The sequence below is a fragment of the Acomys minous genome, assembly GCF_964271855.1.
Source record: "Acomys minous genome assembly, chromosome: 11".
Lineage (NCBI taxonomy): Eukaryota > Metazoa > Chordata > Mammalia > Rodentia > Muridae > Acomys > Acomys minous.
The window spans coordinates 31,766,817-31,784,747 of record NC_140492.1 but is presented as its reverse complement, the minus strand read 5'-3'; the positions used below and the strand labels follow the sequence as shown (position 1 = coordinate 31,784,747).

At 35.0% G+C, this 17,931-nt stretch overlaps 1 protein-coding gene across 2 annotated transcripts in view; it reads right to left on the bottom strand.

The window, feature by feature from the left end:
- EPHA3 (EPH receptor A3) overlaps window positions 1–17,931 on the bottom strand; it is a 320,902-nt gene that overhangs the window by 292,634 nt on the left and 10,337 nt on the right. For both annotated transcript variants that reach the window (XM_084802235.1, XM_084802236.1), the window contains exon 2: window positions 9,783–9,847. In XM_084802235.1, coding sequence (XP_084658361.1) covers window positions 9,783–9,847 — 65 coding nt within the window. The remainder of the gene's footprint in view (window positions 1–9,782; window positions 9,848–17,931) is intronic.

Here is a 17,931-nt window from a genome sequence, read left to right as displayed (position 1 = left end):
CCCTATTTTCAGATCTAGCCAATGGACAGTGAATTCTCCACAGTTGTGTGGAGAATGGGGACTGATTCTGACATGAACTCTGGCACCTCATATTTGACCACTTCCCTTTGGTGACGAGGTCTGGTGGCACTCAGAGGAAGGGTAAGCAGGCTATTTGTATGAGACCTGATAGGCTGTAATCATATGGTGAGGGAGAAGGTTCTCTTCTGTCACAGGGCTAGGGGAGGGGAAAAGGGTGAAAAGGGGAGGGAGAGGGGAACGGGAAGATACAAGAGAGGGGGTAAAAATTGAGATGTAATCTAAATAAATTATTTAAATAAGAATTTTTTAAAAGAAAGAAAATGTGAAAACTGAAGGATTGAGAAAAAATGGGGAGAGTCTGGTAGACTTGAAAACTTTAGAATGCTTGTTTAGAAAACCTTCCAGAGTTTGAGCGGGACCGGTGGGCCTAAATCTGCCTATCATAATGTCCCGCTCAAACTAAGGCACCAGCCAAGGACAATACAGGTGGTAAACTTTAAACCCCTACCCAGATCTAGCCAATTGACAGGACATTCTCCACAGTTGAGTAGAGAGTGGGGTATGACTTTCACACGAACTCTGGTGCCTGATATTTGACCATGTCCCCTGGATGGGGAGACATGGTGGCACTCAGAGGAAGGATAGCAGGCTACCAAGAAGAGACTTGATACCCTATGAGCATATACAGGGGGAGGTAATCCCCCTCAGGAACAGTCATAGGGGAGGGGAATAAGGGGAAAATGGGAGGGAGGGAAGAATGGGAGGATACAAGGGATGGGATAACCATTGAGATATAACAAGAATAAATTAATAAAAAATTAAAAAAAAACCTTCCGGAGAGGGTGATTAGGGTTTCTAGGGCCCCCTTATTCTTTTCAGGCTTAGGTAACAGCCATTTTATCATTAGTTGTTTATAGCTTCTCACTGGTCTCAGGCAAACCATAAAACTTACATTGCCTAGTTTCCTCTAATGCTCTTTATTTAAAAACAACTTGATTGAAAGAAGAAGAGGAAGAGAAAGAAACGAGGAAAGTGAGAAAAAAGGTGAGTAAATAGAACTAGGGACGGGGAACTAGCAATTGGAAAAAATAAGAGGTTTTATAATTTAAAGATATTCTTCTGTACCATATACAACATTTCATTTTGTACAAAGCCCACTGAGACATATGATGGTTCAAACGAAGGACCTGCTCTGTGAGCGTAAAAACCATATGACATCCTCTTACAGCTGTCTTTCTGATTCCTAACTGTCCTTCAATTGCTCTATTCAGTTACTCCTTCAGGTGCACAGCAAATAAAGCCCACAAAGACTTGCTCTCAGGACTTCTCCTTGTTGTTTTCTATTCTTTTTCCCTGAACCTTAATTCATGCCATTTCTGGTCTTTTTTATTTTAATACCATTTATATTATCATGAGCAATAGAAATCAGATGTACACATTATAAATATTTATAAATACTGGAGATATTACATGCTGTTCAAATTGAAGTCTGCGATTATTTAAGATTCTTGATGTTTCTAAAAGCAAACTAATTGCTGCTACAGTGCAGAAGAGGCAGTAAAACACCTGTTCTCTCTCTCTCTCCTCTCTCTCGTCTCTCTCTCTGCCCCCGTCTCTCTCTCTCTCTCTCTCTCTCTCTCTCTCTCTCTCTCTCTCTCTCTCTCTCTCTCTCTCTCTCTCTCCCTCTCCCCTCTCTCTCTCTTTCTCTCTCTGTGTGTTTGTGTGTATTCATTTTATATTCTTTTCCTTTTTGTTTGGTTTTGGTTTTGAGGTTTTGTGCTTGCTTGTGTGTTTGTTTTTCAAGACAGGTTTTCTGTGTGTATCCCTGGATGTCCTGGTGCTTGCTCTGTAAAGCAAGTTGGCCTTGAGCTCAGAAATCAGTTTGCTTCTACCTCCCAAGTGCTGGGATTAAAGGCAAGTGCTGTTAAATATGATATATCATATAATATATAATATATAGGATTCATGTATTGAATTTATTTTGAAGTCCAGGTGAACCAGAATCCAAGTTAAAAAGGTAGTGGAACCCTGAGTTTCCTCATCTTGCTGGATAATGCTGCTCCCAAACTGGCATTCCATAATGTAGACAATTGCAGTTGCTGGCTACCAATTAAAGTAGGCTTATCTTATTTTACTTTATTATTATATTTACAGATGCCTGTTTGTATTTTAAAGATGGAGGGAGAGTGGAGGTGCAGATTTGGGAAACCGGGGAAGTGAAGAGAGGCATGGGCATAAGGTAAATCATAATCAGAATATGTTGTACTGAAAAATCCATTTTAAGCTGGGATTAGTGGTGCACACCTACAATCCCAGCTCTCTGGGAGGCAGAGACAAGAGGACTGCTGTGAGTTCAAGGACAGCATGGTCTACAAAGCAAGTCCAGGACAGCCAAGGCTGTCTTGAGACAGAGAAACCATGTCTTGAAAAAAAACAAAAAGAAAATTTTCTTTTCAATAAAATAAAGATTATGAAGGGGAAGAAAGAAGCTAGAGAGATATCTCAGCAGTTAAGAGGCATGTATATTCTTGCAAAGTACTTGGGTTTGATTCCCAGCACCCACATGACAATTCAGAACTACGTTGAACTCCAGGTCCAAGGGATCTACATCACTTTTCTGGCCTTTCCAGGCACTACATGCTTGTGATGCACAGATATACACAGGCAAAACACCCATATAACATACAATACAATATAAAAAATTATGTTATAGAGGATAACTTAAGTACTATAAAATAAATGAAATGTTTTGTTAATTTTTCACAGCAGTATATCAAACCTTGTTGACCCTTTTCCTCTTGTATCTCATGCACTGGAGGTGCAAAATTGATGCAATTACCAATATAATCTCAGGTGTAATACTATTCATATAACCATATAATGGCTGAAAACATGAACAGTCATAGAAAAGCAATGGATTGTATCAGGTTATACAAATACGTAAGATGCATTTCAGGCATTATGTCCTTCAGTGTTTTCAGTTTCAAGAGCCATCACTTGAGGCAAAGACTTTACTTAGATTAAAAGTGTTTCACATTATTATTTTACAAGAAAAAAATAATTTCTTTAAAAACATTTCCAAAGACGCTAATAGCTGGGCACATTCAACTGAATGGTCAAAACCCTGAAATTAGAAAACTACAGAAAATATTTTCACACAATACTTCAGAATTAACCACTTTTTATAAGTATTCATCAAGATTCTATTAAAATTCAGTGCAACCATAGGACTGAAGTTGCTTTTCTCCATACGTGTATGATGCATATGTGCAACTTCTTATGTCATCCATGCAACTGAATATCTGAAAGGCTTGAAAACAGTGAATATTCCAAATTTACTCTCTATACAATATTAAAGAAAAAGATGATTATTAAGCATCAAGGTAACATATTTAGCTAAATACAATGCTTTACAAGTATTGTAACAAATAAAATTTTAATAAGTAGAATATGAATGTTATTTTAATTTTATTGCATTGTAATTATTTTTGTAGTGTGTGTGTGTGTGTGTGTGTACCTGTGTGTGCATGTGTGTGTGTGTGTGTGTGTGTGTGTATGTGTGTGTGAATTATGTGTGCCACAGCACTTGAGTAGAAGTCAGGGGACAGCATGCTGAAGGAGGCAGTTCTCTACCTCTAGCATTTGAGTCCCAGAGATTGAACTCTCGTTGTCAGAAACAGCAACAGGGGTATTTAAGCACCAACCATCTTACAGGCCCACAATGTCATTTTTAACTCATTAGAGAAATGTGTGTGTGTGTGTGTGTGTGTGTGTGTGTGTGTGTGTGTTAAAGTAACTGTCTTTGTGATCATAAAATAAATGAGTTTCCACATGGTAACAAAGCTTGGAGTCAAAAAAGTTACTAGTGTTAAAGAAAAATACAGTCAATTGGAGAAACTTGAGAAGCAAAAATTGATCCCTGATCTGTTTTAAGCTACTTTTAAAAATCTATGGTATGATCACAGTGAATTTATAAACCATTTAAATATTCAAATAAAATGGCAAATTACATGAATTCATTTGTTTTTAACTTTCTTATTAATGAATACTAGGTGAGAATTTTGTAGCACAAGTTACTTTTTTAAAGTAAGATTGAACAAAGCAACACAAATCAATTACAGGTCTTCTTTACTTGAAACCCCAATTCTAAATGTCAAAGCTGAAAAAAACCGAAAATATTATCTTTTTTAAAAATTTGAGCACATTCTTCCCAAATCTAAATAGTTTTGATACAAAGGAGATGATTCACATGAAAATTACAATTTAGCAATGTACGGAAGAATGAATTCTATTTTAAAAGTACTAAAAATATAACTTTTTAATTTTCATAGATTAAAAGTTTCTAGAATCCAGCTTTGATCATTTCTAGCATTTTCCATAGTCTCCCTTACTTCATGGTGCCTTTTGTTTTAAGGAAAGTTTTTATGAGCTATAAAGCTTTTTCACAGTTTTAATTTGAGCAGCATACTATTTGAAGGTGACAGATCTAAAGTAGAGGTAACACAGAAGACTTTCAAGTGACCAAGAATCACGTATGATATGTGTCACAAGTTTGATTTCTTGGATCAGCTCTTGAGCTGTGATTCACAGAGCCAACTCCCAGGTGGTTGCTGCTGACACTCCATTGTCAAAATATTTTTTCGGCATTTCAGAGCTCATCCACAAAGTGAAAGTAAGAACTGCAAGAGACTTTTAGATATTCTGACTTCGCCAACTCACAAATATCATAATTCTTCATGTTGTGGGAAACTGGTCAGCAATGGTGTATCTTATGGACACTTGTTCTTTATTCTTTACAGTTTATCATTTTAAACATTTACAATTCCTTTGTTAAAGGCAATTTATTTGCCGAATTTTGATATTTTATTACTAGAGAACACTCATTATAAATTTTCTTATAAGGCCAACTTTAGCTGGCTTTTGTTTCCAATTGTTTTGCAATACATAGGCTTACATTATGGAATTAAGTATGTCTTCTAGTAAAGCAGTTAATGCCATTAAGGAAATATGTTAAAGAGAGATTATACAAAGAGAATAGAGAGCAGGATATTTCAGAAGAGCTATAACAATCTCTGCTTGTAGTATGCCTTTAATTTGAAGGTAGGAGAAATACCAAGAAAACAGCTTACACAAGCATATCTACTTGCTCTTCAGTGAGTCAAGGATGCTGGTTTCCAGGCTGGTTTCATGAATCTCCTTGGGCTCTCCAGCCTTCAGGCCTCGCAGGGAGCCTAGACAGAGTTGTTGGACGACTCTGCATTTCCTTGTGTCAGGAAGAAGCCTTTCCTAAGAAGTGCCTGCTGCTCTGCTCCTGTGTCATTGGCCTTAGTTCTTATTGCTAAAATCGGCCACTATCAAAGCAACTATACTTTTTAATAACAGCTCTCAGAGAAGCTAACATGCACCTATGGAGTGGCCAGTTTCCAGGAGCACATAAGGCCCTCAAACCTGTAGGAGAGCTACGTTCTAAACCACAGAAGAAACCAGAGAATAAGTGTCAGATAGTCAACAGGCTCATCCCTTATTTGTCCTTTTTTTTTTAAAGTATGTTGACATTCTCACTAAGTCAGTGGTGAAACCTAAGGAAATCCTAATTCTGTGGTTACCAATATTGACAGTTCCTCATCTCTGCAAACTAAAAATCACTTATTTTCAGAGTATGTTCTCCCTATCTGCCTAGACCCTGTCAGCCCACATGCTCTCCTCATTGGAGTTTCTTTCAGGCAAGGCTCAAGGTTCCTTCCTGATAATTGCCACAGAAATTCTATACTAAGTGAAAACAATGAAGCTTCACTTGCCTTGAACTTTTCCTCTGTGTTGATACAGAAACTAAGCAGCCTTGCCTAGTAGATTGGCTTTTGCATCAGTCACTTTTAACTATGGATCCATGGATAGATGAAATCTTTGGGGCTTGTAATATACTTATACATGCTTACGTACATTTGTGTCTATATATGTCTAAATATATCTAGTTTATAGCATCAGACAGTATGTCAAAAAACCTTTCATTGTAAGGTGAATTATAATTCATAATTTCATAAATAATCCGTAGATTCAACTTCATAACTACTTTTATGATTATGTACAGAAAGCCATTTTTTTATGCCCACACACAGGTCTGAAAATAAAATTGAATTAATTTCTGTGTTTTTAAAGATTTGTTTTGTTTTTAATACGCTCTCTGCTCTCTCTCTCTCTGTCTCTCTCTCTCTCTCTCTCTCTCTCTCTCTCAAGCACGTGCACTTGCGCACAATCTGTGTGTGTGTGTGCATCTCTCTTTGTTTATGGCTGTGTGCTATGTGTGTGGCTGTATGTAGAGGCAAAATGCACTGGATTCCCTAGAGCTGGAGTCACAGGCAGCTGTGAGATCCCTGGCTTGGGTATCAGACCTATAACTTTTTGTTGTTGTTGCTTTGCTTTTTGTTTTTGTTTATTGTTTTTTCTGAGTGTATAATTTATATGTATATGTTCATATGCATATACTTTTTTATATTTATTATAGAATACCTAACTCTAGTCAAGTAACTTTCACTCATGGTTATCATTTTTCTTTAAGCCACTTAATATATATAACTTCTCACCATTTTCAAGAATCTTATACATCAATTTTATATATTATACATACATGTAACTTCACATATTACTTTACAAAAGCAGAACTCTAACTTTGATCCACCAGACGAATAACATGCACTCCTAATCACCTCGGCCATTTATCAAGTCCAAGGCATCTCTGTTTTAAAGAGCATTTTTTGTAAGATAGAAATACTCTCGTAAGAAAATGATAGAAGGCCATGGCAAAGTTTTAGCACGAGTACATATTTGGGGAAGTGAAAAGTAAGAAACAGAAATAAAATTTACGTGAAGGAATGAACTATGTATGAATTCTCTCCCAGAAACGTTTATGCAAACTTTCAAGACCTCTGGTGATACACGCATCCAACAAAAAAAAAATAATTCCACATTTAAAATGAGTCCTTTTCTTTTTAAGTTCTACATTTCAGGACATTTGGGGTTTGTGACAGTAGTACAATTGAACTTAAGAAGCAGCAGACATGCTGTCTCTCATCTCTTTAGTAACCCAGCACTTAGGGGAATTGTCACCACTCATCCCCTCAGTATGGGTTTCTCAGGTTTGGAGCTGTCATTTCTGTTGTTGTTATGAGGGTGGCCATGTTCATTGCAAGAGGTAGAGCAAGACTCTTGGTTTCTTCCCCATATGCCAGCCCTGCCCCTGACTTCCAATATGACACTATCTGAAAATATTGCCAAAAGTTCCCATGAGGCAAAACCAAACTTACTTCCCTTCTTCATCTCTTCATCCATTTCTCTAATGTGATTAAGCAAGATTTTCAACACTTCCATATGCTAGGATATTGTACTTTTACTTTTTTTTACTCGGAATGTTCAACTAATATTTTAGTTCATCTAAGCAATACAATGAGATTTACCCCTGATTGTAAGAGTCAATTACTTAAAATATGATATACAAAGTTGTTTCAAGTTCAGTTGTTAAGAGTTATGTTTTACAGAAAAGCTTTCAATAATTTTGACAACTGTTTTTTAATAAGAAATTACAAATAAAAAATGACTCTATCTTTGTCATATTAAAGAAGGAGGGAGAATATTAGGTAGGCACCAGAAATAACTTGATCCAGGCATATAGCAAACATCACCATAATTCTTAATATGTGAGAATCTGTTATCTTTATGTCTTTTTAAAAGGAAAACATTTGGTAGAATTAAGCAAGCTTTACTTCTCTGCACAGTAAAGCCAGTTTGGTGCTGCCTCCTCCTCATTAAGAGCACAGCACGGGCTGCCGGGCATGGTGGCAAATGCCTTTACAGAACTTTTTGTATTTCCTGTTACTATGTTGATATTTGATTGCCCTGGTGATTGTAAAAGATGAAAAAATATAATGTAATGTGTAAGGAAAAATAGTGCCCTTCATTTCAATAAAATACTGGGGTTGGCCCAAGGAAAATGGGGAAAGCAAGTAACAGACATGTGAGAATAAGCTAGAGTAAGGTGGGGAACAGCAAGGGAGACTGAGAGATGGGGAAACAAACAAGCAAGGAGATAAAGAGATGGGTAACAGCAAGAGGAGAGTTAGAAAGGAGGATAACAGCAGGTAAGAAGAGAGATAGAAAGATGGGTTACAACGAGCAAGGAGTTAGGCAGACAGCAAGCAAGACAGAGGCAGACAGGGAGACAGAATATGAAGTTCTCCTGGGCTTTCAGACCTTCAGCTTTTACCGGGGGAAAAAAAAAGAAAGAAAAGGAAAACATACGGCAGAGTATTGTTTTAATCTAAAAATTAATTTCATGTGCCTAAAAATTGGCACATATATTCATATGTGTGTTAGGAAAATTGTCAGTATGAAAGTCATATAACATATATACTTAAAAATCTGTTTCTATAATAAATCATTGATGGAATAGCGAAAAACTCAAGGATATAGAAGTAAATTTAGGTATAACTTTTAGTTAAATAGTATTATATGAGTTCCCGGCTCAATCCTGAGTTTTGATTTATTTTTCTGACTATCCACGCTGTGTTTTATCGCAATTATTTAATTCTTTTACACCTATGGGAAAGGCAATTCCTGGCTTACTTCATTCTCTCCCTTCCAAAGCAACACGGAAGGCCTGATGATGGGCTCTGGCATTTTGTCAACGTCAAGGTGCACCAGAAAGAAAAGCAGATACAAAGATGACAGATGGATGAAGTATCCTTGACAGAAAACATCCCTTTGTGAAGGAGTGTTTGATAGTTCTGTATAAGTAAGTCAGCATGTTTAGGCATCCAAATCTAAAGAGGGATACCAACAGTAAATTATAGTAATTAAAACCACTTTGAAAAGAATACAACCATGGAAAGAAAAAGAGCATATAAATGTGTTCCTAAGAAAAATATTTCAAACTGTTTGCATTGCATTCAAGCTATGCTCACAAAGGAAGTATATTTAAACATGTATTGAAGTTTTGAGAGGCATGAGAATTTTCCAAAATACAAACTTCCCAAATAAATAGATAAGTAAAATTTTTTTCTTAAATAAAAAGCTCATAGAAACACATTTGGCACTAAAAGGCTATACATCTTAGCAAGCTGTGCCTGAACTGTCTAAAATTTATATATATATAAAAAGTTCAAAAATTAAGGCAGTACTGGTTTTAGCATCTAAAGAGGGTTCAGTTTTAAAACAATCTAGAAAAGTGAGAGATTATTCAAAATAAGCGAGGGGAACACATGCTTCCACAGTTGAACAAAGCTATACTCAAGAAGAAAGCATATTTAAACATGTATTGAAGTTTTGAGAGGCATGATTTCTGATATACTTTAACTTATCATCATCCTTGATTTTTAAGGCCGTAACTTGGGGAAAAATGCCACTCCAAAAAAACGCACTTTGATTATAACGTGAAAATTTAAAATCTTGTCAAAACTCTTATCTTGATCCTATCAGAAAAAAATTAATCACATTTATATTACCTAAAAATTCCAATAATAATTAAAATATTTAAACACCCCAGTACAGCAACTAAAAATTCAGGAGAAAAACACTCTGAAATTTTCAGTAGCTGCCTGTTCAGGATATCAACATTAAATTGTTCTGGTACATGAAAGGACACATTCATCAGTATAATTTTTCATCAGAAGTACTCAGCTTTCCTCAGAAAACACAATGCACATTCCTTACAATCTCTGAAAGAGGCAAAAGGCAGCAGCAGATTCATTTCAATGCTCACTGCAACTCACCCCGTGTGGTGGGTAGGAGATCCAGCCCAGCTCTCCTTGAATTGTTTTTGAATCTAGTAGATTAACTACAAGAAAAGAAAAATACACAAAGAATATAAATACAATGAATTATTTCTATTTGCTTCTTTTAACAATACTGGCAACATCCAGCCTACCTCAAAGAAGATGATGAGCATCAAAGAACCTCCTTATGGAGATGGCTTCAAATGTGGCAATGCAGCCACTGGGTAAAATGTCCTTGTGTCAGCCACTGACTGAATTCTGCCTGAAAATGGGCAAGCTTGGATGCAGGCAGAGTTGATCGCAAATTCTGCCAAGACAGGGTAAGCAAGTCCTCAACAATTACTGCCTCACAAATATGTCTGTCACATATATTGGGCCAGAAGGTTGTGATGCTCCAACATTATAGAGAGTTTTAGGTGACTGTTCAGGCAGCAAACTATCTCTGTCATTTTTTTTCTCATTTTGGAAGCTGATTACCTGCACTCCCTACTCACTCATTTCATCCCTTCTCAAGTCTCTGATACAACTTGTAAAATATTGATTACTTATAAAGCACAAGTGGTTTTTTTCATAACATTTTTTAACCACTAGTCTGAATTCTAAACCGTATGTATAAAGTCAAATTAAAATTGTAATGTGCATGTAGTTATTTTATTAAATATAAATAAAAATCCTTTTTGTGTCAAAACCAACATTTTTGACTTTGTTGTAGGTTAAAATTTAAGTTAATAAAAGGATGCTTCAAATATCATCATCGATAAAAGCTCACTTTGTTAATATGTATTATTGTTATCAATCTGACCTGTTAAAGAATGGAAACCATGGCTTCACTTCATGCATCTACATGAGAAAAACAACTATATAACTGACAAATAGGATGTGTAAAGGAAGATTAGATAAAGGAAGCATCTATTATTAATGTGAACCTCAACAAACAATAAATTGAAAATTATATCTTAAGAATATTAAATATGCCCATATTAAAACACAAGGTTAATACCCACACTGAATATATATTAAAAAATAAAACCAAAAAACTTCGGAACATGTTCGAATGGATTACTAGGCACAAATGTATTAAATGTCTCTAAAACTCTTGACTATTTTAACTAAAATTACAAAACTTGAAATTGAATTTCCTCCTTTGTAAATGAAGAAAAAATACAAATTCAATCTATTTCTTTTGAAAATGTAGTAGTTAAAAAAACAAATAAAAGCCAAGTAAAATAAAAAATAACAGTAAGGGTGTCTGAATAAATCATATTATGCTACTATCTGCTTAAAATTCCTCCAATATAAGTTAGTGTGTAGATGTGTAAATAAAGTTTAAATAAAATTTTCCCATTTGAGATGACAGTGTGCCCCCAAGAACCATAAACCACCTAACAAAAACTCCAACAACAGGTTTCATGCCCTCTTTTAAGATGTTGGTCAATGTTGTCCAAAAGACTCCTAAATTATAAGCTATTGGTCTTGTTGTTTGTTGCCCTCAGAGGTGGAAAATAATCACTACTGCTGCTGAAGGTCCCATACACTTAAGTAGCCCAGATACCCATGAGTTAGATGCAACAGGAAAGCCTCCTCCCTGAGGACTGTCTTTCATGGAGATGTGTAAGTTTCTAAAGGAGGGAAGCAACCAACAATCCTATAACTATGGTCCTATGAGTACACTGACAAAGCATGGTGTAATAACCCTAAGGACGTGGTAGCAACAGGCATATCTTTGTGGTAACCACCAGCCCTGCAATTGGACTTTGATCCACAAAAGACAAATCGTATCGGGTATTGGAAACCTAGACAAATATCCAGGACTAGTGAATGATTTGGGGTGAGAATTTACAACTACCGCTTTACTACACCAGCATAACTCATCCTTATACCCACAGATAAGTGTAGTCCTCACTCCTCATCAAGGAAACAACTCTTCAAAGATGGATACTGTTACAAAAAAACAAAACAAAACAAAACAAAACAACAACAACAAAAAAAACAGCAGCCACTCAAAATGCAGTTATAGAGCCCATTCACAGCTCACACATCTACAATGTAACTCTTGCACCTAAGGCTTGGGCTAATTTCTGATGTTAATGATGAAAGAAGAGGCCCAGACTCATCACATCTGCACTTGGATTCTGCTCAAAAAACAGTTAACCCGGAATGAACACTAATACCACAAAGTCAATTAGATAAGTGTATAGATTAATTGCAATGTTAGCATCTCACCATAAACTGCATCTGCAGTGTACTTAATCTATGGTGGGTAAAGAAATGACACCATTACTTACTATTTTGATCCTATTATCTATCAAACATTTAATTTTGTCCAGCATGGTTACCTTACAATATTACCATACTAACCCAATCATATAAATATACTTCGAACCACCACGAGTTTATAACAAGCTGTGGAGCCAGTGTTCTTGTAAAATTACTACATAGAACAACAGATCCTCTTTGACTTCTGAATTGTATTTATAAGTAACTGTCAACACATGACCTAATCTTGGAGACTGGCAGACATCAAAAAACCTTTTTTTTTTTTAAGTTCTTAATTTCAGTTTATAAGGTGCCCTTTGTTTGTATCCGAATGAGAACAACACAGTCTTAAGAATCGTAAACACTTTAAAGTTAATTGCTGAATTTGTATTTACATAACAAATCTCCAGTTACATGCAAGTGGGCCTATTATAGTGAATACTCTGTGTGGTACATGCTCTTCCTGGGATAAATAGATAAAGTGGTGAGGGTATTTGAGGGTAAATCTGAGTTTTCTGGTGCATCTTGGCTAAATTGCAGATGAAACACATTGTTCGAACTCCAGTACTCCTATAGGTAAGGAACTTAGATATTGATGCTTACTACTTTCAAAATATATGAAGATGCTACAATTTCCTCTCCCATGTTACCACCATTCAAATGCCAGGTGGAGGAGCGTCTGTCTGAATTCTTTTGTAAAAGTGCCATATTGCTTTCTGAATTTTAAACACACCTTGTAATAGGAAAGGATTATTTCCAATTCTAGAAAACTTAAATTCCAATTCAAATTTTAAGATATAATTAGGAAATTGTTCTGACAGTGGTAGGGGCTCCTGTGGATTGCCTCCTCCCAGTTACCTACAAAAGATGTAAGTTACTCTTTAGCATGTTTCAAAATCTAATAAACTGTTTTTAAACACTTTTTGTCTGTAATATGGAAACACATTATTTTAATAATGTCAGAACATTTTCTGCTCCCACAGCTATATAGTCTAGGTTAACTTTCTAAACTAAGATATTTTTTAATTGGAAACATTTCTCAATGTTAAGATTCTATTTTAGTAAAGTTTGGCAATAAACTTTTATTTGGAAATTACTGTTCTAAGTCTAGAAATGCGTGGTCTTGTATTTCAATATATTTACTGTCTGTAGTTTTACCACTTTTAAATAGAGGTGCATGGATAGGCAAAGGGGCTTACATTTCTGGAATGGGGACGCAATCCTCACTTGGACTTGACTCCTTTTGTCACTAATGTTAAATCGTGTAAAACCAACAAAGTACAGTTTTTAAGAATTCCCATGTTAGAATTTCTAAATTAGCAAGAAATAAGTACAGGAGTAAAAGAACTCAAGTTGTTTATAAAAAGTTCTGCAAAGAGGGAAACCTACATGTTATTTCTGCCACTAATTTATACTGCCACATGTCCCATTGTAGTACATGGTTAAGAGCACTGGCTGCTCTTCCAGAGGTCATGAGTTTAATTCCCAGCAACCACAGTTGAATTAGGACTCCTGAGAGCCACCATTTTCTCTTCCTATCCTGTGTCACAATAGAGAGATTAAATCCAAATTTCATTTTTGGCCAGAGATATATCTCAGTGGAGGTTGCATGAGCCCTGAGATTTGATCCGCAGTATTATATAAACAAGTTCATTCATGATGTCACAAACAAGGGGCTATATCAAGAATTGGCTCTATCTTCTCTTATTTTTTTAATAAAAACTCATTAAATTTCTTCTTTTTGTTTTGCAATACTGGAGATGTCCAGGCCTCACAAAAGTTAATTCAGTATTATACCACTAAACTATACTGCGAGGCTTAACCATACAGGTTAGAATCAAAAGTTAAAACAAATGTTGTCAGACATGTGGATGGTTAACAGCTTATGACATAAATCTCTAGAGTTTCCACTCTTAAAAATCCATGAATACATTAACATTTTTCAAGGACATTGTGATATCTGATTCAGAATGGCTTCTTGTCCATTTACAAAGATTGGCAGTTCACCTAATATTCACAACTAGATATATCGCTTAAATGCTGCTATATACAAACAGTGTTAGGAAATTATAAAAATCAAACAATACACTCTCTTTCTGAAGCAAATCTTTTCAACCATCTAATAGTGCACTAATATACTTTGTGGTTATATGATGGTTTCATTTCATGAAAATGTTGAGTTATTTACAATTATCAAATAATCATTTCAAAGTGGACATCTAGCTATAATGGCTAAAGATTCCTATAATAATAGGCATATTTTCTTGTAAAGTCTTCTTTTATAAGCAGCCTGTATAGTCAGTACAAATACCTATAAAATCACTACAACTGGAGACAAGACTATGCTTTCATTACCTTCTCTCTGACTAAAGAGTAATGACTTTCTCTTCTGTTCATATCATCACCTCAGTTATGCAAGCCACATTTCTCACACACTTATCTTTATCGTTTTCATCACTTTCTATTACGATAAAGAGCATAGCTTTGGCTTAGGTTACAGAGACCAGAAGATCCCTTTAATCTGCTTCTAAATAATACTTATGCAGTCCAAAGAGGGAAGAAATGACACAGAGAGGGATACATTTTTTTCCTCGTGCTGGAACTCTCTGTGTAGCTCTCAGTCATAAATAACATGGAATTAAGGAACCAAGATTTATAATCTGAGCAAAAGTTAAGTATAGATCACTTTTTTTTTCTTTTCTGTTTATTTGTATATATTGTCCGGTGAGAAGAAATTTAGAGAAGTCAGTTTTGACTTACCTCAGCCTAAATTTATCTACTATTTTTACATCTTCTTAATTTAAGTGGTTCTTTGTTATCCTTGTTTATATTTATAGCTTTCTAAAGATAATAGAATACTTCAAAAAAGATGCTGTGCTTCAACTAACAACTATTAATATGGTAGTGACATTATAAAATATTTTAACAGCTACATATCAAATGTTTGCATCTAAACCGTCCCAGAAAATTATGTTAATGTGTATTTTGTCATATAAATATTAACCCAAGACAAATTCTTAGATTTCTAGCTAAATGCTTATAGAAAAATCAGTTAGAAATGAACAATTCTTAACATTTCTTTTTTTCAGTCCTTCATTTCATGTTACATTGATGGATTTTTGTGTGTAATACAAGATTTCTGGTCAAGGCAGTATAGTGGATTTATTTCTGTACAGAGCTTAATTGTAAAAGGAACTGCAATTATGTGCTTTTTCTAAAACTTTACAAATAGAGGAGAGAACGCTTCTAAGTGAAAACATACTAGATCTGCCCACAAGGCTTCCTGTTCAGCTGATTATGTGGTTCCAGGAGATAACAGCCCAAATTGCACTTGTAACAGACACCTATACAGGTGTAAACTTAAGTCTGGAGGAGTTCCCTTCTGTTTGCCTCTTCTAATCAGAAAAATGCCAAAGATTATACACTAGCAATGCTAATGTACACCCACAAAGTTATCAAAATCTCAGTTGAGGTAATCTGTCTGAACAAATAATTTTTCATATAAACTAGTGGGAACTTTGTCAGTGAATTTTTAATAAATGAGCAACCCCAAATATTGAAGCCATCACAAAATAGTAGGGTTCTGTTTCTGTATACTGTCAGGTAATATACCTGACATTTAGATACAGTCATTTAGATACAGTCTCTAGTGTACACCTACTTTCTAAAATGTGTCTAACAATTCAATAACAGCACTTAAATAAAAATGGTACATTTCCAATGCACACTTTCTTTTGAAATGTTCTAGAAACAAAACAAGTTATTTACTTTCAACTCAGAACAGAACTTTGAAAGATGAGAAAGTAAAAAGAAAAGAAAACAAAGAAAGAAAGAAAGAAAGAAATCATTATTCAGTTATGGTGTAAAACAAGTAATTAAGGCAAATGGCATTTTAAACACGTAAACATATCCATTGTCTTTATCATATAAAATGAGGTTAACTTGGTACATTTTAATAAATATCATACATCTTGATTATCAACCTTCAGATGTTGAGGAGAGGTCTGTTGAGTCAGAGTTTGGTAGATGGCTGTGAAAATGGGGTAGAACCAGTTCTGGTATAACCCTCTTTTTTTAAAGAAATAAAGCAAGTTCATGGAAGATCCTTGGGCATAATAATTCTAAACTTTAGCAGCAGAAATAAAACTTAAGTGAGGAAAGAAATTACATTACAAAATAAGAATAAATTCTGAACATTGTAATATATCAACACACTTTTACAAAAGAAGTTAATTACTTATGAATGAAGTATTTTAAATATCTGGAAAAACTAGAAGCAAGGTGAAGCTTTGATTTCTTGATATTCAGGAAGGTATTTAAAAGTCATATGTTATAGATTTTGCTAAAGATGATATGAATTTGAGTGATAGCTACACACACACACACACACATGTAAACAACCTTTTTATAGAATACATTTGGATTTTTATAATAATCTACAGAAGATCCGTCTATTTCAAAACTCCAGCCATTTTCTTCAAATTTTAGGATTATGGTGTCAATGGCAAATTTCAAACTGACTGCTGGGGACAGTCAGAAAACATTTAATTTACTGATGAAAGGGAAGGTAGAGTTCAAAAGAACTTCAGTGTGGCTTTTCTTGGTAGCGTAATTACATTGTGAAGAGGGCCTGCAGAAGCTTCTCGTTTGGGATGGTCCTTTTGTGTTGGTCACATGTGTTTCCAATATACTCACATGAACATATGCATGAATGCATATCCAACACAGAGCTGACATTCACCTTACATCTGTGCTTGCTGTGAATATTTCTCAGTATTCAGCTTTTCAGATGTACCTGCTTATTCTGAATTTGCTTAAATTATTAAAGTCTAGAAACATACAATAGAATCTAAAAAGTCTTAGTTATACTCAGCTCTGCCAAATGAAATGCACCAAATAATTATCTTTTCTAGATGGTTGAATTTGCAACAGTAAAACGCCATCCTCTGAGGGTTCAAGTCGTAATTTTCATTGTTTCATGTATATGTCGCTGCGTGCTTTTTATCTAAGAATTTATTCCAGGGTCATCTTTCTCACCAGAATTGATATTTAAACAGGCATAGAACCTGTCAAAAAAACTTATGATATTTTCCAAAGTCTAGCAGGAAACTAACTATTATCTTCTAACTTTTCATAAATAGATATACACAAATAGATGTACATAAATAGATTTCACAACTGTGAAAGATGAGGTCTTGTGTGATAACAAATTCAGTCTTTCCAACTTTTCTCAACTCCTCTTAACGGTTTCCAAGACTGTAAGTTTGAAATTGAGTTTATGGTTCGAGATTTTTTTAATCAATTTATTTATTTATTTTATTTATCTCTGTGTGTGATGTGTGTGTGTGTGTGTGTGTGTGTGTCCATGTGAGCATGTGTGCACTGCATATGTAGGGGAGCCCAAGTATTATAGAAGAGATCATCAGATTCCATGGAACTGGAGTTACATACCAGGTGGCTGTGAGCCACCACACAAATACTCAGAACTGAACTTGGTCCTCTGAAAGAAAAGTGAGCATCCTCAACCACAAAGTTACCTCTGCAGCCCAAGGACTCTGAACTTTCTGTTGTTAACAGTAAGTGTAACAAATCTACTATAAATAAAAACCTCGTCATAAAACAAAATGTTCATAACTTCCAAAGGTGATCTTTTGCAGAGGAAAAAATTTTTAAACATTAGAAATGTTATACCTTTTTGCTATTCTCTGAATTATAAAAGTCTTTTTTACACTAAAACACTTTAAATGATTTTGACTATCCCCCTCAAAGGTAAGAAGAAGCTATATTGTGCACAAATGCCTTAGAAATGCAGTTGTACCTCAGACTACAGGTAAACCATCATTGTCATTATATATTAGATTAACCAGCTCACTAAACTGAAATACACATA